Source organism: Sturnus vulgaris, chromosome 23 (assembly GCF_052056855.1).
Source record: "Sturnus vulgaris isolate bStuVul1 chromosome 23, bStuVul1.hap1, whole genome shotgun sequence".
Lineage (NCBI taxonomy): Eukaryota > Metazoa > Chordata > Aves > Passeriformes > Sturnidae > Sturnus > Sturnus vulgaris.
The window spans coordinates 7,377,716-7,400,975 of record NC_142265.1 but is presented as its reverse complement, the minus strand read 5'-3'; the positions used below and the strand labels follow the sequence as shown (position 1 = coordinate 7,400,975).

Genomic DNA, 23,260 nt, shown 5'->3' with positions numbered 1-23,260 from the left:
ACAATTTGTTGGCTGCTGTTTAGTGGATGTCCCTCTCTCCTTGGCACGGGCTGTGCCAGTTTTGGTCCAGACATTTCCCTCCTCAGCAGTTGTTCCCCAAATGGGGCACCCAGGGCTGTGTTTTCTTGCAGTCAGTGACAACTGGCAGCCCTGGGAAGGATTTGAGCCTGATGAATCTCCCTAATTAATTAAAGCAGCCACTTTGTCTTGTCGCTGCAAGGGGGTGCCAGAACCCCCCCTCTGGTATTCTGTGACATTAACAGGAAAATAATGCTTGGACTCCTGCATGATATTAAAAATACCAATTAAAAAATTTCACAGGACTTCTGTACCAACCACAATTTGAATGATCAGAGCCAAGTGGGTGAATTGCTGAGAACTTTGCCGAAATCTCCCCGTGTTTGCTGCTGCTGATGTGTAGAATTTGTAGAATTTGACCTCCTGCCTCTCATCACCCAAGAAATATCCCCTCACTGCAGGGCCGGTTTCTCAGGTGAGGGCTTTGTTTGTGCTCACCTGCAGTTCCTGTGCTAGCCCTGGGAACAAGGAATGAGGCAGAGGAGGTGAGGAGGGATCCCTCTGGTGTCCCCTGAGCATTCCAGCCCTTGTCACAGAATTCCCCCACTCACAGGGACTGCCTGCACCTGCTGCATTTAGCAGAGATGCCTCAAAACCCCCACCCTGTGTCTCTGTGTGACCCAAGCCTCGCTGGCATTTGGGGCAGGATGGTCCCTGGAGAATTCCTGGGGTTGAAATGGGGCAGGGATAGAAATGATGAACAGATTCTCCACCCCAGGGAATGCTGCTTTGGCTTGGAGGGCTCAAGAATGAAAAGAAATTTAAGTTGAGAGGAAGAGGTTGTGTCTTTTATTAGATTGCAGTCTGATATTGAGGAAAACCATCTTGAAATCAAAGCAATCAGATTAATATCAAGAATTTGGCCAGAAAGACAAAATCGTCCCTAGAGGAATCCCAGTCTGTGTGTCTGGGATTGTTTAGGAAACCCTGAGTGGACTAAACTTACTGAGAAGGACTTCAAAAATTAGAATTATGTGCATCACCCACCATTTTTAAGTGGCAAATTTTGCTCTTTGATATCTCCCTGGACACCAATTTTGTCAGCTCAGTTAAAAACCCACAGATCTGTGGTGGTTGCCTCCAGATTTTTGGAACACTCCCTGCTCCTGCAGTTCAACCACACTGTAACAAAATCAATGTGATCAAAACTTTATAGTCACTTGAAAACTTTTCCTTTTAGGGTTTTTTTTTTTGCCCTGTCGCCATGGAACAGACTTTTAAAAACATAGAAAAACTGATGTGGCTGGAGAGTTTGCAAGGGGAATCCACTCAGCTCAGAAAATGACATTTTGAAAGGAAGTTGAATCTCCAGAATAAAACTCAGGCCTCAGGCATGGAGAGGCAGCTTGGCAGAAGGTTCCAGAGCTAATTCTGGATGCAGACAGAGTCAGAATCTTCCCAGACTGCACAGCCAGTGTGGAAATTCTTCCCTGCAGCAGTTTCCTGTTGTCCTGCAGCACTCCCCAGCAATGCCAGGCCAGGCTGTCCCTGCTCTCTTCTCTCCGTGGAAAAGGAAGGGATGACTCAGGGAACAAAATCCTGCTGGGTCACCCCAGCAGCACACGGGGAGGGGACCCCTGTGGTCACAGCACTGGGGGTTCTATGGCTGAAAATTAAAAAAAAAAAAAAAAAAAATCTGAAAGCTTTTTCTGAGGATCCCTTCTCTGTCTCAAATTCTGATTTCTGTTTCTTTTGGGTGCTCGTGGAAAGGGAAAGGTCCCCACTGGCCGAGGAGGGGATTTGATATGTGACACAAAGGAAGAGAATTAATATGGGGCTGTTTTGTGGTTTATTACTCATTTATTAAAAACAGAATTTGTACTGAAATCCTTGGTCTTCTATTTTTTTTTATTATTATTATTATTTTTATGTGATGCAGGAAGAATTTTTTTGTGTGATGCACAAATTAAAGAACGAGGAAGGAACTGTGTGAGTGGAGAGAAATGAAATGCAGAATTAGCCAGGAATTTGTGGTTTAGGGACTCAATTTGTGCCTCCAGGCTCGGTGTTTCTCATCCCCTGCCTGCTCTCACCCCAGGCTGAGATGGGACTCACCATCCCCAGCCCTGTGAGAGCCACTTTTGAACTCTCAGCTTTTTATTTTTTTGCTTCCATTTGTTCTTTTGTCTCGGCACTTCCTGGGATCTGACCCCTGAAAAAAAAAACATATAAATCCACGCTGATAATGTGAATTAGGAAACTCAGTGATGTGAGAAATCCAGAATCAAGCAGTTTCCTAAATAAGGAACGCCAAATGTGAAGGGTTCATGTGGAAAATCATCGTGGTAAGTCTGCCACAAGCAGTCCAGCACAATTCTAATCATTAATTAATTAGCCTGGTGCTGTTTTCCTCGTGGTGAATATTAAATATTCCACAGGGATTTATGGGGTAGACTGACGGACACAACAGAATTCAGAATCAATTCAATCACCCTAAAAGAGGGAGCTGATGTTGGAATAAAGCTGAGGAGATCGGGAATCTCTTTGGAACACATTGTTAATTAATCCACCATTAATCACACACCTGCAGCTCCTGCACACCTGGATATTCTTACATTCCTCAGCCCCACGTGATTCCTGTCCCATCAAAAGCCTGACCCAAGTGTGCCAGGGGAAGAGGGAGGGACCCTTTGGGTGCTGGGGTTCCCCCTGTGTGACTGATCCAGGGCTTTGTGGGATTTTTATCTGTTTTTCTTGGTGCCTCTCTAAGCTGTTTGTGAAGTTTATCTCAAGTTTTTAGTGTCTCTGCTGTGAAAAGGTGATGGTTCTGGTTTTTTTTTTTAATATTAAAGAATGATATCTTTGTAAGATTTGCTTGTGATATATGTGACAAATAAGAACTATTACGCTTTAAACTTTTTTTAATATTCTCTCTTAACTTGCTTAATGCAAGTACCTTCTAGTAATGCATTAAACTGGTTTTAATATCCCAAATTAAATTTAATCTGCTGCTTGGCAGTCAGGCTTATCCAGCCTCTGTCTCTCCTGGCTTGTGCAGGTTTTGCAGCATCAATTCTTGGAACCTGACAGTGCCTTGACGTTATTAAATCTCTCCATCTCTATTCCAGCACCTCCCGTGCTGCAATTCAGGATGAAAGATGAAATTGCTGCTGCGGTTTTCTTCGTCACCAAGCTGGTGAAGAGGGAGGGCAAGCTGAGCAAGGAGGAAATAGAGAAGTTTGCAGCCAAGCTGACCACGATCCTGTTCGAAAAGTACAAAAATCACTGGTACCCAGACAACCCATCCCGAGGGCAAGGCTTCAGGTGAGAGGGAGAACCTGGAGCCTCGGGCTGGCACTCAAGGAGCTTCAAAGTGAAATAAATAATGCAAAATGTAAAGGGAACCACCAGGATGCCCCTTGAGCTTGAAGGAAGGATTATTAATTGGTGAAAATTTTTTTTTTTTTTTAATCTGTAAATGTGTGATTAGAAAACTGAGGTGGGAATTTTAAGACAAGTGTCCCGAGGTTCTGCCAGGCTGCAGAATTCAAGTGGTCTTATAGAGACTTTTGGGGTGGTTCTGTTTAAACACTTCAAGCAGCAAATTACCTCATCAGGTATTGATGAGAATGAAAAGCCAAGCCCTGTTAGAGCTGATAAATGAGTTTTGTGAGGCTGAACTGCTGGCTGGGGCTGCAAGTGAGAACCTGCACCAGCAGGTCCAAAATGCTGAACAACCAACAGAGATTTTGGGGGTGCTGTGCACGAGCAGAACCCACAAAGCTGCAGAGAAATCCCAACTCCAGGTGCCCTCTGCTGCTCCCCAGGTGCATCAGGCTCAACAAGCAGCAGGCACGGGAGCCCCTGCTGGAGCAGGCTTGTGTGGCCAGTGGGCTGGAGTCCATCCTGCTGGGCTTGCCCAAGGAGGTGACCGTGTGGGTGGATCCCTTCGAGGTGTCCTGCAGGTGAGCTCAGAGCCTGGGGCTGGCTGGAAAATTATTATTTTTTTTATTTTTCTGATGATAAAAGTGAAACAATTTTGCCGTAAAAAATTTCCAGAAATAATTCAGGACTTACCCTCAAGCAGCTTACCTTGAAATAATGACAATGAGGACAGAGTTGAGACAAAAATGATTTAATGGGAAGGGAGAAAAATGGGTGGAAAAATCGCTTTTCCCTTCCCCAGGCCGTGGCAGAATTCCTCTGGGGATGCTCCCATCTTTTCCCATCTTTTCCCCTGGGGCTCCTGGCTCGGAGTGTCCCCAGGTCAGCCCATGCTGGGAGCTTTGTGTACTCGCTGTCACCATGGCCACCCTGCCAGGGCCACTTGGGGACAGTGCAGGTGGCCCCGGCCGTGGCAGCTTTGTTGGTTTCCCTGGGCAAAGCCAACGTGGGGAACACACCCCGAGTTTGGAATTTCCATCCCAACTCCTCCAGGGGAGGAGGCTGAGCCCTGTGGGCTCCATCCTGCTGGGCTAGCCCCAGGAGCTGAAGGTGTGGGTGGATCCCTCCCAGGTGTCCCGCAGGTGAGCTCAGAGCCTGGGGCTGGGTGTTCTGTCAGCCTAAAGCTGCTCCCAGCCCTGACACCTGAGGCTCTGGGCATTTTTTGGGGTGATCCGGCCCCTCCCAGAGCAGCAGCGCTCACCTGTTGCAGGTACGGGGAGAGGAACCAGCCCTTCACGGTGGCACGCTTTGATGGGAAGGAGAACCCCGAGCTGCCCCAGCACGTCAGCCTTGCTGTGGCCAAGGCAGCCCTGGACTATGACTCGGGAACCTCCTCGGACGAGGAAACCTTCAGCAAGGAGCCCAAAGCCATCCCCACTGTCAGCAACCCCAACAGCATCTACCAGGTGGGGCCCTGGGGGGACCCTCTCACCCCAAAACCTCTCCAAAGAGGTTCTGAGCTGGCTCAGGTGAGATTTTCTCACCCCAAAACCTCTCCAAAGAGGTTCTGAGCTGGGGCTCAGGCTCCTCAGGATGAGAGGGAACAGCCTCCAGCTGCTCCAGGGGAGGCTCGGGGTTGATTTTTTCCTCTGGGAGGGTTTTCCAGTGGTGTCACTGTCTGTAAAAGCGTGTACAGCCTGGTTTTAAATGTAAAACTCTTCCATGCTTTGTGAAACAAAGTTAAGAAGCTGTGGACCTGTTTCTTACTGATGAATTGCCGTTGTACCCCTCAGTTACACCGCTTGTTTTAACACGGGTATGTGAATTATTTGGAGACTCGAGAGCTGTTTGCAGGGGCTGGTGCCCACCCCTGGAGGGGTCTAACAGATGTGGGCACAGCTGGGCTTGTCCTTGAGAGGCTTTTCCCACCCTCAGAGATGCTGTGAGTGGGGTGGAGCTTTGGCAGGAGCAAACAATTCCTTCCCTGGGGATGAACCTGGTGGGACTGGGGCGGCCTCACTGCTCCCCACTTCTTTTCCCCTTTTATTTAACTTTTTATTTCCCTTTTTTTTTTCTGCTCGTTTTGGTGACTCCTGCAGGCTCCTCACCTGCCCTGGTGGCAGTTCCAGCACAGGAAGCTGCACCTGGCCGAGGGCTCCCACTTTGGCCAGCCCAGGGGCTACAGGAGTGGGGTCACGGTGGACAGGTACCACTGGATCAACCCCAAGAAATAGAGCCCGGGCTCCTGCCCTGCTTTACAGCCCCGATCTTGGGAGGAGGTGAAGGCTGGCACTGCACAACCTCATGAAAAGAGCACTTCTCATCTAATCCCTGATTATTTATTAATTTTTTTTTGGGGGGGGGGGGGTTATCACAGATTTTTAACAGTTTTAATTGATGCTAACATAAGAATAAAGATGTAATGTGAGATTCTTTTTGTGGATTTAAAGAGGAAATGCGTAAATTAATAAATTATTAGATTAATAAACCTGCTGTTGTTATCCAAGCCAGCTGCTGGTGGTGCTTTGAGGGGTGTTCAGGAGTTTTCTGGTGGAAGATTAAAAACCATCCCCCGAGCTGCTTTGAAGGACACTTTGCTTTTTTTCTGGCAAAGCTGTGAGGAGCCAAGACCTAAATATCACCAGCAGAAATGTCTGGGGTATTTAGTGACTCCCAAAAATATTTAAATTTTGCTGTGCCCCCATGATAGGAGGGAAAAAAAAAAAAAGAATTTTGAGTTAATTTTTTTTTTATTATTTTTTTCTTCCCTCACTTGCTTTTTATCTACACTGGAGGCTGGGCTGGTGTTTCACTGATTGGGAAATATTGACTTTTTCATGTTTTGGGGTTTGGTTCTGGAATTTGGGAGCAGGACAGGCTGATTGCCCAGGTTTAAAAACAGGAATGGTCTTGGGCAGTGAATTCCTGGGTGGGTGGTGGCACAGAGCTGAAATAAGGCGAATTCAGAAGTTGCTTCAATGATGGAAATTTTAATATTTCTTGCACTTGAAATGTAATTGCACAGCTATAATTAACCCAAATAACCGGCTCTGCAGTTTTTGCTGTGTCATAAAATCAGAAAACTGCAACTCTCAGCTGCAGAGGCCTCAGAGCACCTCGTGGAGTGATGCATTGGTTGAAAGAATAATTTATTTCACACCAGGAATTGAGTGATTCTAGATTTTTGCTCCTGTTCCTGGAAACTCGGAGCCTGGGCTTTTTGCAGCAATATTTCCTCTCAGCACTTGGAGAGGGCCAGAAATGTCAACTCCTCCAGCCAAAGTCTTGTCACTTCAATTACTGCACTGCTTTCCCTCCTGATTTAATGAGCCTTGGCCACGGGGAGGAAAAATCCACTGGAATAAAAGCAAAAAAAAAAAAAAAAATCGAGGATTTACTTTGGGTTGGAGCCCAGTGCCCAAAAGAGAGGAGCAGGAACCAAACCACACAATTCTGAGCATCACAAATTCCTGCCCTGGGCTATTTCCTCCTCTAAAGCCTTGATTTGTTTTCCCAAACTCTGCTTCTCCAAGCTGGTTATGTCAAGGTAATAAGAGAGCAGATCTTCATTGCCTTCACTGCTCAAAAACTGCTGCTCATCCTCCACAATCTGCAGCAGCTCCTCAGTCAATGCATCCACTTTGTCCTCCAGTTCTGAGAGGGACAAGGAAGCCACAGTTTCCTCTTCAAGGCTAAAAAAAAAAAAAAAAAAAACAACCCAGGAAAACGTTTAAAATTTTAAATGAAAATTAGATTTTAAAAATTAAAGAAATAAATTTAATTAAAGTGAAAACTAAACTTAAACGTTTAAATTAAAGAAATGTCAGAATTCAAGTTTCATCTTAACAAGAGCAAACCAGGAAGATAAATTTCACTCTACAAGGTAGTGAAATAATAAATTTAAATAGCAAATAATAGGAAATGATGCTCACTGTGCCCTCTGTCCAAGGCTTTCCCTTCCACCTCTGCTCAGGGGGTGGAGGAAATTCTCTTTTTTCTTCACCAGCCATTTGTTGCTGAGTGATTCCTCAGATTTCACTCGGAGCAAGAGGTCCTTTGTGACCACAGAGGTGGAGAGAGCAGATAAATGTTAATTTTAAATATCTTTCTGTAGATTTTTAAAATCTCTTTTCATGATATTGCTGTCTATGCTGACCTAATGGTTTACATGAAGTGAAATAATTTCTTTTAACCTTTAACAGAGTAATCTGGAACCAGCTGGGTTTTATAAATCCTTTAATTATCACTCTAAAAAACTAAAAAATTAGGGATGGTGAAGATTTTCAGCCAAGTCTGGTGATTTTTATTTTTTTTTTCTTGTTACCTTCTCAAAGGCTTCCACGTCTGTGAGGTTTTTCACTCTCACTTCCAGCAGTTGGGAGATCAGATTTATTTCCTCTGTGGAGAATGGCTCCTCTTGGAGCAGAATCTGATTTATCCCCTGGGATTTATTCCCTGGGGCAGCTGCTGAGAGCTGCAGCCTGAGGGAGAACATCTCACTGAGACAGGCCTTTAGAGCCTAGAGAAATTAAAAAAAAACAACACAAAAAAACCAGCAATTAAAAAAACTTTATGAAAGGTTTGGAGAACCTGCATCACATCAAAAAAGGAGGGAAGGAAGGAAGGAGGGAGGAAAATTCCAATTCCTGCTTTATTTTCCAATTAATTTCTCTGTTTTTTGAGCCAGACTTGTGCTGATGAAAGTGTTGTTTCTTTTTTTTTTTTTCTGTTGGATTTTCCCATTTTCTTCCCAGCTGAGGGTTAGGATGGAGTTGTCCTGTTTTTATTTTCTCAGTTCTGGCAGCATTAACCCTTCCCTTTTAAAATAAGATTTTTTTTTTTATTTTTTTTTTTTTTAACCAGAGATGATTTGAATGTGATTCTATTGAGCAAATGCTGAGGTACCTGGTGGAAAAGGCTCAGGAAGAGGGGGTTGGAGTCGTGGCTCAGGTCCCCAGCAGTGACATGAGCCCAGCAGTGCACGAGGACCAGCAGGAATCCTCCCCCAGAGCCCAGGCACTCCCTCAGGATGAAGAGTTTCTTCTTGGAATTCTGAGAAAAAAATAAAAAAAAATTAAATATCCCCATCTGGGACAAGGGCACAGCAGGATTTGGCTCAGCTGATGAAAATCTTCCAGGGGTTTGTTTAAATTCCAGGTGAGTGCAAGGATTCAGAGCAGTGGATTTCATTCAATAATCTGTGATGGGAACTGAAAACATTCCTGTGCTCTCTGCTCTAGGCAGGTTTAGGTTTTGTGAACTTTAGGAAACTTTAAAAATGGGACTGAGTAGCCTGATTTTATAATTTAATTACAGCAGTTTGTAATTTAGCTATGGTAAGTAAAATGCTGATCCACTGAGTCCTGTAAAGCTGACCTAGAGATAATTTGGTAAAAATAAAAAGTGGGAAAACTTGGATGTGAGAAACTGGAAAATCAGAGTTTATTTATTAAATGTGCTTTGGGTATGACCCTCCCATTAAATAAGGATTTAAACGTTGCTGTGCCAGGTTTGTGCTCACATATCTGGAGTTTATTAACATTTGATGATTTCTTATATAATTATTATTTTTCCCCTTAGAAAGTATCAAGCATCCTGCCACTTGCAGAAAATATTTAATGCTTTTCATTTTGCTTCCCAGTGCTGCAATTGATGGATAGAACAACGGGTGCTGGGTGGGCAAACCTGATAAAAAAAGGAATTTCTGAAGGCATTGCCTGGGGCATCGCTCTGGGGGAGGCTGGAGGCCACAGCCAGGGTGAATTCTGGAGCCTGCAAAGAAAAAGGAAAACGCTCCTGTGAGAACCTCGAGCACACCAGGGATTAATGGGATGTGAGTTCCTGTAAATCCAGCTCTGATCTGGGGTGAGTGCACAGAGCCAAAAAAAAAAAAAAAAATCCACATGGAAATGGAGACTGCTCGAAAAAACCTGAGCGTTTCCTCTTGCCAGTTGTTTAATTAAGTAAATGAAAGTGTTCTCCAGGCTCTGGGTGGGGTCACTACAATTTTTATTTTTATCTTTTTATTTAATACTGCACAAAGCAGCCCGGAGAGTTTACCCAGAGGTGTGCAGAGAGAATGGCAGAATCCTTATTCTGAATTATAAAGGGAATATATTTTAACACAAAATTATGCAGCGGGAAGGGATTAATTAATAAGGGATTAATTTAAGAGGTGTGGTTGAGAAACAACAAATGTAAGAACTGATGTGGATCCTGGAAAACAGGAGAGGAATTTAATTCCTGCTGTTTGCACACTGGGCATCCTCGAATTGATTTTAATTTGGTAAATTGATTTTCATGTAGCCCGTGGGCTGAGGAGTGTTTTGGGGTAAATTTTGTAAATTTTAAACACTTACCTGAATGTGAAACGTGAGGAATTGTAGGATGGAGAGGCCGTACTGGAACACCACAAACTCCCTGGGAGAAAGGGCTGCAGGATCCACTGCACTCAGCTCTCCTTCCTGAGCACAGATTTCTGCTGCAAGAACAGGAGAATTTCATTCATTCATCTCTGTTTGCATTTTTCCTTGTCCAAGAGGTAACACTGCAACACGAGCAGATTAAAAAAAAAACCTGCATTTTCCCATTTATTTCACTATTTCTCAAAGCAAAATGAATCCCTGTGGATGCATTTTGAATTATTGTAAGGATAATGAAGGAAATATCCAAAACTTTGCTTTTCCTGGAGAAACTCCTCATAATCAAGGTGTGGAAAAGTGGCATTAGAGCTGATCAGCAGCAAATTCAAATTATTTGGGGGCTGAGTCTTTCTCCTTCATTGGTAGAGAATAAATGAGGTGTTTGTGCAGCTCCCTCAAGGACGAAGCAGAAATCTTCCAATTCCACCCAATTCTGGCTGGTTTGGAGAAGGAAATGAATGAAAATTTACTTTTCTGCAGCCTTTGGCTCTGTCGCAGCCCTGCTGCCCCTGCATTCCTTCGGAGCTCATCGTTCACCTCCTGCAGGAGGCCCAGGAGAAACGAGGAGGTTTCACATTTCATTTCATCCCCTGTGTGAAGAGAGAGCAGAAATGTTCTTTTCTCAAACAATCCATTTCTCACCACATTTTTCCTAGCAAATGTTTCATGCGTGGGGGGATTTTGTAGGCAGGGTGAGACGGTGGCAGGAAAAAAAACCCAAAAAAGTCAAAATTCACTTTTTTTTTTTTTTTTTTTTTAATTTTTTTTACCATGCAGGGGAGGTGCTGTGAGCTGGGGGTTCAGCAGGGTGATCCTGGATGCCATCAGGTGCTCTGCCTGCTTCAACACCTTGATACCTGTGAGAAGAAGAAAATTACAGACATGGCCTGGCCAAATTCCAGAGGGATTTGTGCCCTTTCCTTTTTCCTGAGCTAATTTTGATTCTCTTCCACAGCATCCAGGACTCAGTGTAAAAAATGAACTCTTAGGATTAAAAGCTGTTAAACCACTCCCAAAAATGAGATATTCAGTAAAAAATTACATGTAGAAATGTTTTGGGATCTCTCCTCTGTTCATTCCCATTAGGGATCCTCAGGTATCAAAATCAAAACTTTATCAATATCAAAAATTAATCCCAGCTCACTGAAGAGGAAAATTACAGACATGACCTGGCCAAATTCCAGAGGGATTTGTGCCCTTTCCTTTTTCCTGAGCTAATTTTGATTCTCTTCCACAGCATCCAGTCCTCAGTGTAAAAAATGAACTCTTAGGATTAAAAGCTGTAATTTTTTACTGAATATCTCATTTTTGGGAGTGGATTAACGATGTAGGAATGTGTTGGGATCTCTCCTCTGTTCATTCCCATTAGGGATCCTCAGGTATCAAAATCAAAACTTTATCAATATCAAAAATTAATCCCAGCTCACTGAAATCCCTGGATTTACTCTTAGTCAGGAACTGCAGGAGCTGATCCTCTGCCTTGGGATGTGTCCCTGGAATTTGGGAATTCTGGGAATTCTGCTGCATTTTCCCTTTTTTCTCTCCTCCTAATCTCGTTCTTTGTGCCTCCAGCTGGAAATCCTTTGCCAAGGAAGATTTCCTCATCAAACCCTGCAAGGAAAAGGAAAAGGAAAAGGAAAAGGATGAAACAGTGCCTGGAAAAAGGAAAAGGATTTAACAGGGCCTGGAAAAGCTTTGGGATTTCCCAGACTCTCTAAGGATGAGCTCTCTGTTGTAGATAAGGCAGGTCCAGACCTCACAATCAGTAAAAAAAAAACCTCAAAACCCCCTAAATTCACCCTTTTGGCCATAACTTCCCTTTGGAAGCTCTTCTACTATTTCCAGTTTCTTTAAATCTTACATTCCTGCTCTCCACTGTCAACCATTTTCTTCATATATATTATATTATATTATATTATATTATATTATATTATATTATATTATATTATATTATATTATATTATATTATATTATATTATATTATATTATATTATATTATATTATATTATATTATATTATATTATATTATATTAATTCACATTTAAAATGTGAATTTCACCATTCAGGACAGCATGCAGTCATCTTATTAACATGATCCAATTAATTTTATGTTCTCTGCATATGATGATTATTTAATTAAAAAACATTCAGGATTTGCTCCTTTTCTAACCTGGAAAGGATCAAAACTGCTTGAAATATTCAGAGTTGTTTCCTTTTCCAGGAATTGCTTCAGGTGCTCCTTCAGCTTTCTCATTTTCTGCTCTCTGAATTTTTTCACTTCCTTGGTTGTGATGTTTGCATCATCCATAAACTGTAAATGAAAAAAGAAAAAAAAAAGAAAAAATCCAAACCCAAAGATGTTGGAATTGTTTTGGGAATTTTGATACTTGGAGAACAAATTCCTTTGCACAGTAAGAATAGCAATTATTTCTTATTTTCTGAATAAGAGTGCAAAGTAATATTTTGAATTTTACCTTCTCCTGCTTGCAGCTTTTTAAGCTTTTGATCATTTCCTTATAGTGATTTTCTCTCAGCTGTAATAATCTCACAGCTTCTATAAATTCCAGCACTAAAAAGAAATATTCTGTGTTATCCCCCAGGAGCTGCAAAATGTCCCTGCTCTCCTCATCCATGGATAAATCCTGGAAGGTAAATTATGAAATTATCACCTGGAATATCGAAATCTCCTTTGATTAACTTAATTTCTATATTATGCATTGGGGATAGGTGTGAGAGCCAGAGTTTTGAAAACAAAAAACAAAACACAAAAAAACCCCAAAAACAAAAAAAAAAACCCCACAAAAAACCAAAAAAACCCAAAACAAAACAAAAAAAAAGCAGTGGAAATTTGGTAATTTTTTTTTAACAATTTTTTTTTTTTAAGATCTTTTTTTTTGCAATCAGCAGTGGAAATTTGGTAATTTGTTTTTTACAAATTTTTTTTAAGAACTTTTTTTTTTTTTTTAAATCAGCAGTGGAAATTTGGTAAAAAACATCTTGCAGTTCTTTATTTTTGTTGTTTATAAACACCCAAATAACAAACCCACAACTGCTGAAAATAAATGTAAAATTCTCAAAGGGGCCTTACATAACTTTATGTTAAAAAGTGGATGTGAAGTGTCTGATTTTTAGCAGAAAATCCCAGAATGGTTTCAATCGTTTTTGGCATTAAAATTAACAAAATTAATTTTAATTTGGAGTGAACTTCATTTCTAGAAACATTTCTCCAAACAGACACAATTCCTGAGAGTTTGGAAAGTTTTGTAGCAGCAGGCTCCAGGTTCTGAACCAAAATTAGAGAATTTTAAACCAAAAAAAAAAAAAAAAAAAGAAAAAAAAAGAGAATTTTAGATCTACCAGGAGAATTTTAACCAAAAAAGGAGAGAATTTTACTTCTACCAGGAGAATTTGAAACAAACAAACAAAAAGATAATGTTATTTCTACTAGGAGAATTTTAAAGCAAAAAAAAGAGAATTTTACTTCTACCAGGAGAATTTTAACCAAACAAAAAGAGAATTTTACTTCTACCAGGAGAATTTGAAACAAAAAAAGGAGAAAATTTTACTTCTACCAGGAGAATTTGAAAGCAAGAAAAAAAAGAGAGAATTTTACTTCTACCAGGAGAATTTGAAACAGAAAAAAAAAGATAATTTTATTTCTACCAGGAGAATTTTAAAGAAAATAAAAAAAAAGAGAATTTTACTTCTACGAGGACAATTCGAACCAAAAAAAAAAAAAAAAAAAAATAGAATTTTACTTCTGCCAGGAGATGTTCCAGGCCTGTGCCCTCCTCCTGGCATTTCTGGGCATTGTTCCTGAGCCTGTGGCAGTCCTGGAGCAGAGTCACCGTTTGCCTCAGGTGTCTCTGGGACAGGAGGGAAAAGGTCACAAAATCCCCAAATTCCTCTCCCGCATTCTCCTGCATGGCTTTTGTTTCTTTGGCTTGGAGCTGGGGAGGAAACAAAGATTTCCAAGCTTGAGGGAATGTGGAAATGTTATAATTCAAAAATTAGAAATGCCTAGGGGACGAAAAGAATGGAAACCATCAACTTCCATAAACAGAATTTAAAATTTGCAAACTTTAAAAAAAAAAACTTTTAATTTTTGGAGCTTTTCAACTTTTTCCCTTTGCCAGCACAAGCGAAATAATTGTGAACACCATAAAATATTCCAGAAATAACAAATCCCGGAGGGGTTTTATTGACGTCCGCACCCTCTGCACGATTAAAAATTTATATCCCCGATGTTCCAACTTTTCCTTTTAACCTTTTCCTCGGTGTGGATTTGAATCTCCAGCCTGAACTGCGCCCGAATTTTCCTCAGCTCAGCCTCTGCCTGCGCGTTTAACCCTTTGAGCAGGGAGCCCTCGCGATGATGCAGCTGCAGGAAATGCAGCGCCCTGGTTGCATGCTGCTGCTCTCTGCTCTCTGCAGCCTCCCGAGCCGCTTCTTCACCTGAATTTTGGCATCTCAACCCTCTCAGGATCCTGCTCGCACCTTCTGGGCAAGCCCCGCTCTGCAGAGGGTAAGCAGAGTGAGAAAATTATTGGTTTAAAATAGAAATAATCTGGGTTTTTGGGGTTGTTTTTTTTTGCCTAGTACGAAGGTTTGGAGAGCGGGGTTTTGTAAAGGAGGTTTCTGTCGATTTTTTGGTCAGGAGAGGGAATTTGTTCACTCAGAATTTTGTGACAAAAATAATAAAATGCCTCTACCTGGAGGTGGCTGTAGAGATCCAGGACTCTGTAGAGGCACCTCTGTCCCAGAGCCTCCAGCTTCACAATCTTCATCCCTGACACCCAGAGCATCCGAGCCGCAGAATCCGGGAAAGGCTCCACTTCCCTGGGATGTTTCTGCCAAAAAAAAAAAAATTGTAAAAAAAAGTGGGATTTTCTACACCGGCCAAGAGCTCTGTGCTCGGCAGCAGCGCAGTCCCAGGGACACCGGGAACGTTCGAATTTGTGGAATATTTGTGGTTATCAAAGCACCCACCCGCTGGGGGTGACACCCATTCCTGCACATCAACCAGGTGACATTAAAAAAAAAAAAAAAAAAAAAAAAAAACAAAAAACCAACAAAAAAACCAGAAAATGCCTCGAACTCACCTGCTGGAGCTGATCCGGGCTCCGCAAAGCGAGCAGACAAAAGGACAATTCCCGGGAAAGCTCCTGCAGGAAATGTTGGGGCTGTTGGGGCTCCGGCAGCCCCGGGCTCGGGCTGCAATGTTGGATTTCGTGGAGGTGTTTGCGGAGCAGGGCTCGTCCAGCCCGGCTGTGGCGACCGGAGAGTTCCTCCAGGAGGGATCGCAGAGAGGCAGCCAAGCCCTGCGGTGATGGAATTCGCACCTGCAGCCAGGTGAGGGACGGCTGGGCTGCACCCAGCCAGAAATTCGAAATATCCGGGCAGAAATTCGAAATATCCGGCCAGAAATTCGAAATATCCAGCCAGAAATTCGAAATATCCAGCCAGAAATTCAAAATACCCGGCCAGAAATTCAAAATATCCAGCCAGGAATTCGAAATACTCGGCCAGAAAATCGAAATACCCGGCCAGAATTTCGAAATACCCAGCCGGAAATTCAAAATACCCAGGCAGAAATTCGAAATACCCAGCCAGAAATTCAAAATCCCTCTTCGTTTAAATGCCATCAGAGGGATTTTTAAAAGTTTTGTTCATTTAAGTGCCATCAGTGGGGTTTTAAAAAATCCTTGTTCTTTTAAGTGCCATCAGTGAGATTTTAAACAATTTTGTTAAGTGCCACCAATGGGATTTTTAAAATCCTTGTTCTTTTAAGTCCCATCAATAGGATTTTAAAAAATTTTGTTCATTTAAGTGCCATCAGTGGGGTTTTTAAAATCCTTGATCATTTGAGTACCATCAGTGGGATTTTAAAAATCCTTGTTCTTTTAAGTGCCATCAATGGGATTTAAAAAAATTTTGTTCATTTGAGTGCCATCGGTGGGATTTTTTAAATCCTTGTTCTTTTAAGCACCATCACTGAGATTTTAAAATCTTTGCTCATTTAAGTGCCATCAGTGGGGTTCTAAAAATCCTTGCTCATTTAAGTGGCACCAGTGGGATTTTAAAAAATCCTTGTTCTTTTAAGTCCCATCAATGGGATTTTAAAAAATTTTGTTCATTTGAGTGCCATCAGTGGCATTAAATACCCAAGAATTAATGGAAACGAGGCCACTGCTTCTTGTGCCTTAACCCTGAGAGAAGAAAACTGATTTAGGTTCTGCTTTGCTTTACCATAATCAGGTTTTTTTCCCCCCCCTTTTTCCAATAAGCTGCTCCTTGCTCCAATATTGGGAAGTAATGTGGGAAAAGGGAAAGGAATTGAGGAGGGGAAAGGGGAAATTCTCCCCTGCCAACCTTACCCCGGCTCCTCGGTGCCATTCCTGGGATGATTGGTACAAGGAGCAGACAGTTCCCATCTCCTGGGCCAGCAGGGACATTTCCAGATGTGCCCTCTCCCAGCTGTGCTTCTCCCAGAGGAACCTGCAGCCAGATGTGCACACACTGCCCAAAACATCTCTGCTCTCCCGAAATTATTGCCATCAGCGCTTCCCTCCTGACCTGGAGATCAGGGATCTCCTTTTCATCCTCCTAAGATTAACTTCCTCACGAAAAAAAAAAACAAAAAAAACGCAAATAATTGATTTTTATGACCAAAAAACGAGAGGACAGCGAGGATTTCTCACCTTCTCTGCATTTCTTGCTGCATGTGGGTGATCCTTTGTGCAGGGGAGGGGAGCAGGGCAGGGGATGTTATGGGAGCTGGAGTGATTTTCTGATTTTCTTCACTTTTTAACAACTTTGTGTGAGCAGCAGGAGCTTTTAAAACGTTCCTTGAGGAGTAGCCTGGACAAGAAACAGGAGGGAAATGTGTTTTCTGCAAGAAATTAATTATTTTTTTCAAATTCACCTTAACTTTGGTGAAGGCTGGCAAGGAAAACTGAGTTTTATAGGTGATTGCCCACCCTGGGGCAAATTTCCACCAATTTAATTTGCTCATTAATCCCAAGGAGATCTCCAACAAAATGGATCTAAAATCTGATTTACAGCTATCAGATGGAGAATATTCTGGATTTCAAGTTGCAATAATATAAGAATAAAATAAGGGAAGTGGCAATGCCTTTCTCTTCTCTCTTACCTGGGGATTCAGGTGATAAATCGGATTTTCTGTTTTCCTCCAGCTCGTGGAGCACAGCCTGGAGCAATGGGATCAGTTTTTGTGGGATGAGCTCCCATGGGTGATTTGAGAGCCCAAAAAATCTGGATTGAGGGTTCCCAAAGCCCCGTGGTGAGCCAGGGAGAGGAACCTGCAACAGCACAGAGCACACAGAGGCTGCTGCATGTCTGTCAGAAATAGCATTTTATAATTAATCAAATAGGCATAATAAATGTTGTAATATAATAAATGTAATAAAAAGGCATTCGTTGCCTTTTGTTTAAAAAACTGAAATTTTTTAGATCCACAGCAGATTGTCCCAAACTTAATAAATGTACAGCAACTCCAAAGACTTTTCCAGGGGTTATTGTCCCAATATTCCCATCCCAATATTTTATAGGATTATATTATATGGAATATATATTATATTAATATTTTATCCCAATATTGTCCCAATTTCACCTCCTCCCAGCCGATAGAAATGTCGCAAACATGATTTGAACTTTGACTTTTCTTTCATGGTTTTCTCGTGTCAGTTTTTTGTGATTTTGCTCTGATCCCTTGCAGTTTTTGGGTGTCACCTCTTGTTTATGGACGAATTAATTGTTTTGCAGCTTATAAAATATTCAATATCTGCTGTACTAAAAGTGACATTTTACTTGGCTGTGCCTAAAATTTCCACAAGAGAATTCAAGTTCTTATCCACGGATAAATTCCAATTATTACTCCACGTATAAATTCATTTTTTTAATCCACTTATAAATTCAGTTTGTTGTTCCAGGTATAAATTTATTATCCCATATACAAATTTCATTTATTCCATTTATAATTCTTGCTGAGCTCTACCTGCTGTTCTGCCTCTGTGCTCTCACCATCCTCTCCCTCTGCTGGGATTTTTAGGGTTTTTGCTGGGATTTTTAGGGTTTTTGTTGGGATGCTCAGAGCTTTTATCCAGAGATTTTTCAGCGAGGATATTTCGTTCATCACCCTGTGATACAGAACTTTTACCTGAGGTACAAAAGAAAAAAAGGAAATCAATTAAAAAAATGAGTAAATAAATAAAAGAAAAAGCTGATATTAGGAGTGAAGGGATAATTTGGAGCTGATGAATTTTCCCTAAACCCCAAACTTTTTGGTGAAAAAACATCGATTGTGTCAGATTGGGGAGTGCTGATTTTTCCACATTATTTATCTTATTTATTAATTATTATTTATTATTTATTATTAAATGCTTGCTGTGCTCCAGCTCCCTCTGCTGTCTTTAAAAGCTCACCTGGATTTAGCAGAGTGCCCCAGGTGCATTCACGTTTGGGCTATGAAATATTCTCCTATTGATTTCAGCACCAAAATGTAAATATTTACTGTAAAATTCAAATAACATCCTCATCCATTCATTTATTCATCTCTCCTCAATTTAACCTGCAGTTCCCCAGTATAGAAAATCCATTTATTTTTTTTCATTTTCCAGATGAAAAGTTGAAGTTGGAAGCTGAACTCACTTTCCAAAAATTCTCGATTCAGTAGCAAGAGAAAAAAATTCTAAGAAAACAAAAATGTTTTGCCTTAAAGCCACTCTTATTCTAATAGGAAATCTTAAAAAATTCTAAATCTAAAAAAATCCAAAATTCTTATTCTAGAAAATATTTAATAAATACGAGGACAGATTTATTTATCATGTCCCAAACAGATGAAAGCTGAAATAAAGGGTTGATGCAACAATGGGAATAGAGAAAATTACTTAAATTTTTAGGTTTTTCTATGTGAAAATAATGAAAATAAGAATTTTTACCTCTTCTTTGAAGTGGCTCAGGGTGGTGGTCACAGACTGGGACTGCCTGAGCAGAATTTCAAAGAAAATTTTGGTGTTAAAAGATTCGAGGTCGATTTGTCCTTCAGGCTCCCAGGCACCCCCTGGGGATATTAAAATAATAAATAATAAAATTAATTTATTCTTTGGGGGGCGGTGTTAATTCCTTTTATTTCTATTTTATTAATTTTAGGTTGGTTCTCAACACGAACTCCCTGAATTCTGCAGAATTTGGGTTCTGGTGTGGGCAGAACCCCGCTGGTTTTTGGGGTTTTTTGGGGAGTTTTTTGGGTTTTTTGGGAGGGGGGGTTTAGTTTTTTTGGGGCTTTTTGGGGGTTTTTTTTAAGTTATTTTTGGTTGATTTTTTGGTGGTTTTCTGGGGTTTTTGGGAGTTTTTTGGGGGGGTTTAAGGTTTTTTTGGTTTTTTTTTTAAGTTTTTTTGTGTTGGTTTTTTGGGGTGATTTTTTTGGGGTTTTATTGGGGAGTTCATTTGGGGTTTTTTGGTTTTGGGTTTTTTTGGGTTTTTTTTGTTTTTTGGGGGGTTTTGGTATTTTTTTGGGGGGGGTTGGTTTTTTTTTGTTGCTGTTTGTTTGGGGGGTTGGGGAGTTTTGGGGGGGGGTTGGGGAGGTTTTTTTGTTTTTGTTTTTTTTTGGTTTTTGGTTTTTTTGAGGGGGGGAGTTTTTGGGGGGGTTTTTTTTTTGGGAGGAGGTGTTTTTTGGGGTTATTTGGGGGGGATTTTTAGATTTTTTAGGATTTTTCTCGCCTGACCTGTCCCAGCCTCGTGCTGCAGCGAGGGGTGAGGTTTTTTTAGGGAACAAACATCTGGAATTTTGGAGGAATATCTGTCCAGGCTGTCCTTGAGCTGCTGCCTCCGGAACGAGGGGCAGGGGCTGCCCCTCCGTGCCCAGCCTTGGCCCTGGCACAGGAGCTACAAAATAAAATAAAATAAAATAAAATAAAATAAAATAAAATAAAATAAAATAAAATAAAATAAAATAAAATAAAATAAAATAAAAATAAAATTCAGCCCAAAATTCCCTTTTCTGGCTTCGACATCTGCCGTTCACGTCACGGCTCCATCATCACCCCTGATGAGAGCCTGGTTTTTAATTATTAATGATCATTAATTTGCTCTAAATGAACAGAATTAGTGATCCCAGCTGAGAGCGAGGGGAAGGAAGTGAAATTATCTTGCATCTGCTGGGTGAATAAATCACATTTTGTGTCATTACCTCTGGAGTTTGGTTGCAGGATAAAAAAAAAAAAAAAATCCTGTTGAATTTAGAAGTGCTGGGAAAAGAAATTAATGAAATTTTTTTTTGGTTTTTTTTACAGTCTGAGGGACCAGCTTGGGTTTGAGCCTGATCTCAGGAGTGTTGTGGTCACTTTTGTCTGAATTAGGAGAGCTGAATGTCACAGGCATAAAAATGGAAGAAATTTATTTATCACAGGGGTTTTGGTAAGAATAATATTTATTTATGTCTTCATTTTGAGGTCAGGAATTAAAAAAAAATCAATAACGTTGTCTCATTGATGAATCAGAAAATAAGAATGAAATTCATTTATGCCTTGGATGTTTTTGAGAGGTTCATGAATGAGGTTTTGATGGGATATTTTTGGGGGTTATATACAAATATATTTGGGTTATATATGAATATGCTGGAGTTATATATCAACATATTGGGGTTACAGATAAATACATTTCAGGTTACATATGAATATATTGGGGTTCTATATAACTATATTTGGGTTTTATATATTTGGGGTTACATATACATTTATTGGGGTTATATATAAATATATTGGGGTTATATATAAATATATTTGGATATATTGGGGTCATATATAAATATATTGGGGTTACATATAAATATATTGAGGCTATATTGGGGTATATACAAATATATTTGGGTTATAGATAAATATATTTGGGGTTACCTAGAAATATTTTGGGGTTGCATATAAGTATTTTGGGGTTATATAGAAATATTTTGGAATTACATATAAATGCATTTGGGGTTACATATAAATATATTGGGGTTATATATAAATATATTGGAGATATATTGGGGTTATATACAAATATATTTGGGTTATATATAAATATGTTTGGGTTATTTATATTTGGGGTTACATATAAATATATTAGGGTTGTACACAAACATATTGGGGTAATATATAAATATATTGGGGCTATATACATTTGGGGTTACATATAAATATATTAGGGTTGTATACAAATATATTGGGGTTACATATAAATATATTGGAGTTACATATAAATATATTGGGGTTTTGATGGGATCAGTTCACGGGGATGGATTTTACCCCATATATAAAACACAAAATGGGGTTTGGGTACAATTTATTCTGATTTTCAGCTTGAAGGAACAGATAAATCGTGGGCTCACCGTATAAAATTTTACAACCTTGTCTGAAAAAATTAGGAAAGGACAAAGAATGGGTTCGCTGCGTAAACTCCCATCGCACACCGTGAAAAAAGCGGATTATTTTTGCTCACCGCCGAGGCCAGCGAGGCCGCCAGGAGCAGGAGCAGCGCGGAGAGGAGCGCGGCCGTGCCTGCCCAGTCCGGGCTCAGCAGCAAATCCGTCCTGTGGCCGATGCCCAACCGCAGAGCCAGCCCCGCGCTGCACGGCTGGAACGGACCGGGCTGCGGGCACCGCGCCCCGGCGGGCAGCAGCCTCAGGTACTGCGGGACACGGGAACAGAGAGAGAATAATCGATATTAATGCATTGATACACACGGGTATTGCCTCATTGGCAGCAGCCTCAGGTACTGCGGGACACGGGAACAGAGAGAGAATAATCGATATTAATGCATTGATACACTGGGGAACTGCGGGGCACGGGAACAGCGATAAAATAATCGATATTAATGCATTGATACACTGGGGAACTGCAGGGCACGGGAACACCGATAAAATAATCGATATTAATGCATTGATACACTGGGGTACTGCTCCATTGGCAGCAGCCTCAGGTACTGCGGGGCACGGGGATAGAGAGAATAATCGATATTAATGCATTGATACACTGGGGAACTGCTCCATTGGTATCAGCCTCAGGTACTGCGGGACACGGGAATAGAGAGAGAATAATCGATATTAATGCATTGATACACTGGGGAACTGCAGGGCACGGGAACAGCCATGGAATAATCGATATTAATGGATTGATACGTTGGGGCACTGCACAGCACGGGAACAGCGAGGGAATAATCGATATTAGTGTATTGATACACCGGGGAACTGCTCCATTGGCATCACCCTGAGATACTGCAGGGCACGGGAACAGCGATAAAGTAATCGATATTAATGTATTGATACACTGGGGAACTGCAGGGCACGGGAACAGTAATAAAATAATCGATATTAATGCATTGATACACTCGGGTATTGCCCCCATAGGTATCACCCTGAGGCACTGCACAGCACAGGTACAACAATAAAATAATCGATATTAATGTATTGATACACTCGGGCCCTGCACAGCACAGGTACAACAATAAAATAATCGATATTAATGTATTGATACAGTTCAATGAGCATGAGCTGCCTCATTTCCCCAACCTAATATATTTATTCATTTTTAATATTTTATTTATGTTCACTGTTGGGGGTTTTTTTTTGCAGCTTCCTGCACTTCCAAACTTTCACCCGCAGCCTAAAAGGCTTTTTCAAGAGTGTTGGAATAATAAATAAATAAATAAATTTTAAAAAATGGATAAAGTCATGCATAAAGAATAAATAAAAATAATTAATAAATAATAAAAATTAGAAAATAAATACAACAATAAATAAATATTAATAAATATTTAATAATATAATAAATAAATAATGCATTTTTAAATACATAATTTTTAAAAAATTATTTTCTGGGTACAAACCATTCTCTTGTGTCTGTTGCTGCTCAGCTGGAGCACGTAAGTGCCGGGGGTGTGGAAGTGGAAAAGGAAAAGGAAAAATTCCTGGGAATTTCTGGGAACCTCCCTGAGCTGCTCCCGGAGCAGCCGGAAATCTCCCCAGTCAAATTCAGCATTGGTGTTGTACAGGTTGTTCCTAGGGGGGAAAAAGAAACATTTCTTGGGTTTGGATTTTTAATTGAAATTCTTTTTATTTCTCGCATTAGAAACGAGGAGGGGATTTATAAATTCAGACTTGTCCATCCCTGCACGAAATGCAGGAGAATTCCAGGCACTGGAATTTCCCCACAGAATTTCCAGCTTGGGTTTGGGATGATCCAACTTCCTCCCCCCAGAATACAGAAATTAATAATTAATTAATTACTAATAATTTGAATAACAGTGAGGAGAGTTTTATTGTAACAATAAGAGTGTGGGTGTTCCTAGCGGCGTGTCCCCTCATTCCCCGCTGGGGCGGTGCCCGTGTGTGTCTGTGTGTCTGTCTGTGTGTGTGTGTGTGTGTCTGGGTGTGTGTG

General features: G+C 40.9%; 2 protein-coding genes across 2 annotated transcripts; one reads left to right on the top strand and one right to left on the bottom strand.

Annotated features, from left to right (window-relative positions):
• The first annotated feature begins 3,160 nt into the window (after window positions 1–3,160).
• BTG4 (BTG anti-proliferation factor 4) lies at window positions 3,161–5,729 on the top strand. The gene is made up of 4 exons (XM_088177988.1): window positions 3,161–3,342; window positions 3,846–3,983; window positions 4,673–4,868; window positions 5,502–5,729. Exons 1-4 carry the CDS (start codon window positions 3,170–3,172, stop codon window positions 5,634–5,636), a joined length of 642 nt encoding a protein of 213 aa, XP_088034114.1. The 5' UTR covers window positions 3,161–3,169; the 3' UTR covers window positions 5,637–5,729.
• Window positions 5,730–6,372: 643 nt separating this feature from the next.
• On the bottom strand, window positions 6,373–21,788 carry LOC106858121 (uncharacterized). The gene is made up of 23 exons (XM_088177774.1): window positions 21,771–21,788; window positions 21,324–21,512; window positions 19,571–19,730; window positions 18,785–18,906; window positions 17,842–18,003; window positions 16,978–17,146; window positions 16,526–16,685; window positions 16,202–16,322; window positions 14,927–14,989; window positions 14,537–14,674; window positions 14,092–14,340; window positions 13,583–13,774; window positions 12,299–12,466; window positions 11,995–12,135; window positions 11,252–11,435; window positions 10,595–10,681; window positions 10,295–10,414; window positions 9,762–9,883; window positions 9,088–9,174; window positions 8,308–8,454; window positions 7,727–7,921; window positions 7,335–7,456; window positions 6,373–7,094 (listed from the first exon to the last, which is right to left on the bottom strand). The coding sequence occupies exons 1-23, from the start codon at window positions 21,786–21,788 to the stop codon at window positions 6,863–6,865; spliced, it is 3,348 nt and encodes a 1,115-aa protein (XP_088033900.1). The 3' UTR covers window positions 6,373–6,862.
• Window positions 21,789–23,260: the final 1,472 nt, after the last annotated feature.

Coding starts and splice junctions, on each gene's coding strand:
- BTG4 (XM_088177988.1), top strand. CDS start 3,170: ATGAAAGATGAAATTGCTGCTGCGGTTTTCTTCGTCACCAAGCTGGTG. Junction 3,343..3,845: donor TCCCGAGGGCAAGGCTTCAG/GTGAGAGGGAGA, acceptor GCTGCTCCCCAG/GTGCATCAGGCTCAACAAGC. Junction 3,984..4,672: donor CCCTTCGAGGTGTCCTGCAG/GTGAGCTCAGAG, acceptor CACCTGTTGCAG/GTACGGGGAGAGGAACCAGC.
- LOC106858121 (XM_088177774.1), bottom strand. Junction 18,004..18,784: donor TGAGCCACTTCAAAGAAGAG/GTAAAAATTCTT, acceptor TTTGTACCTCAG/GTAAAAGTTCTGTATCACAG. Junction 14,675..14,926: donor GCCCGGATCAGCTCCAGCAG/GTGAGTTCGAGG, acceptor TTTTTTTGGCAG/AAACATCCCAGGGAAGTGGA.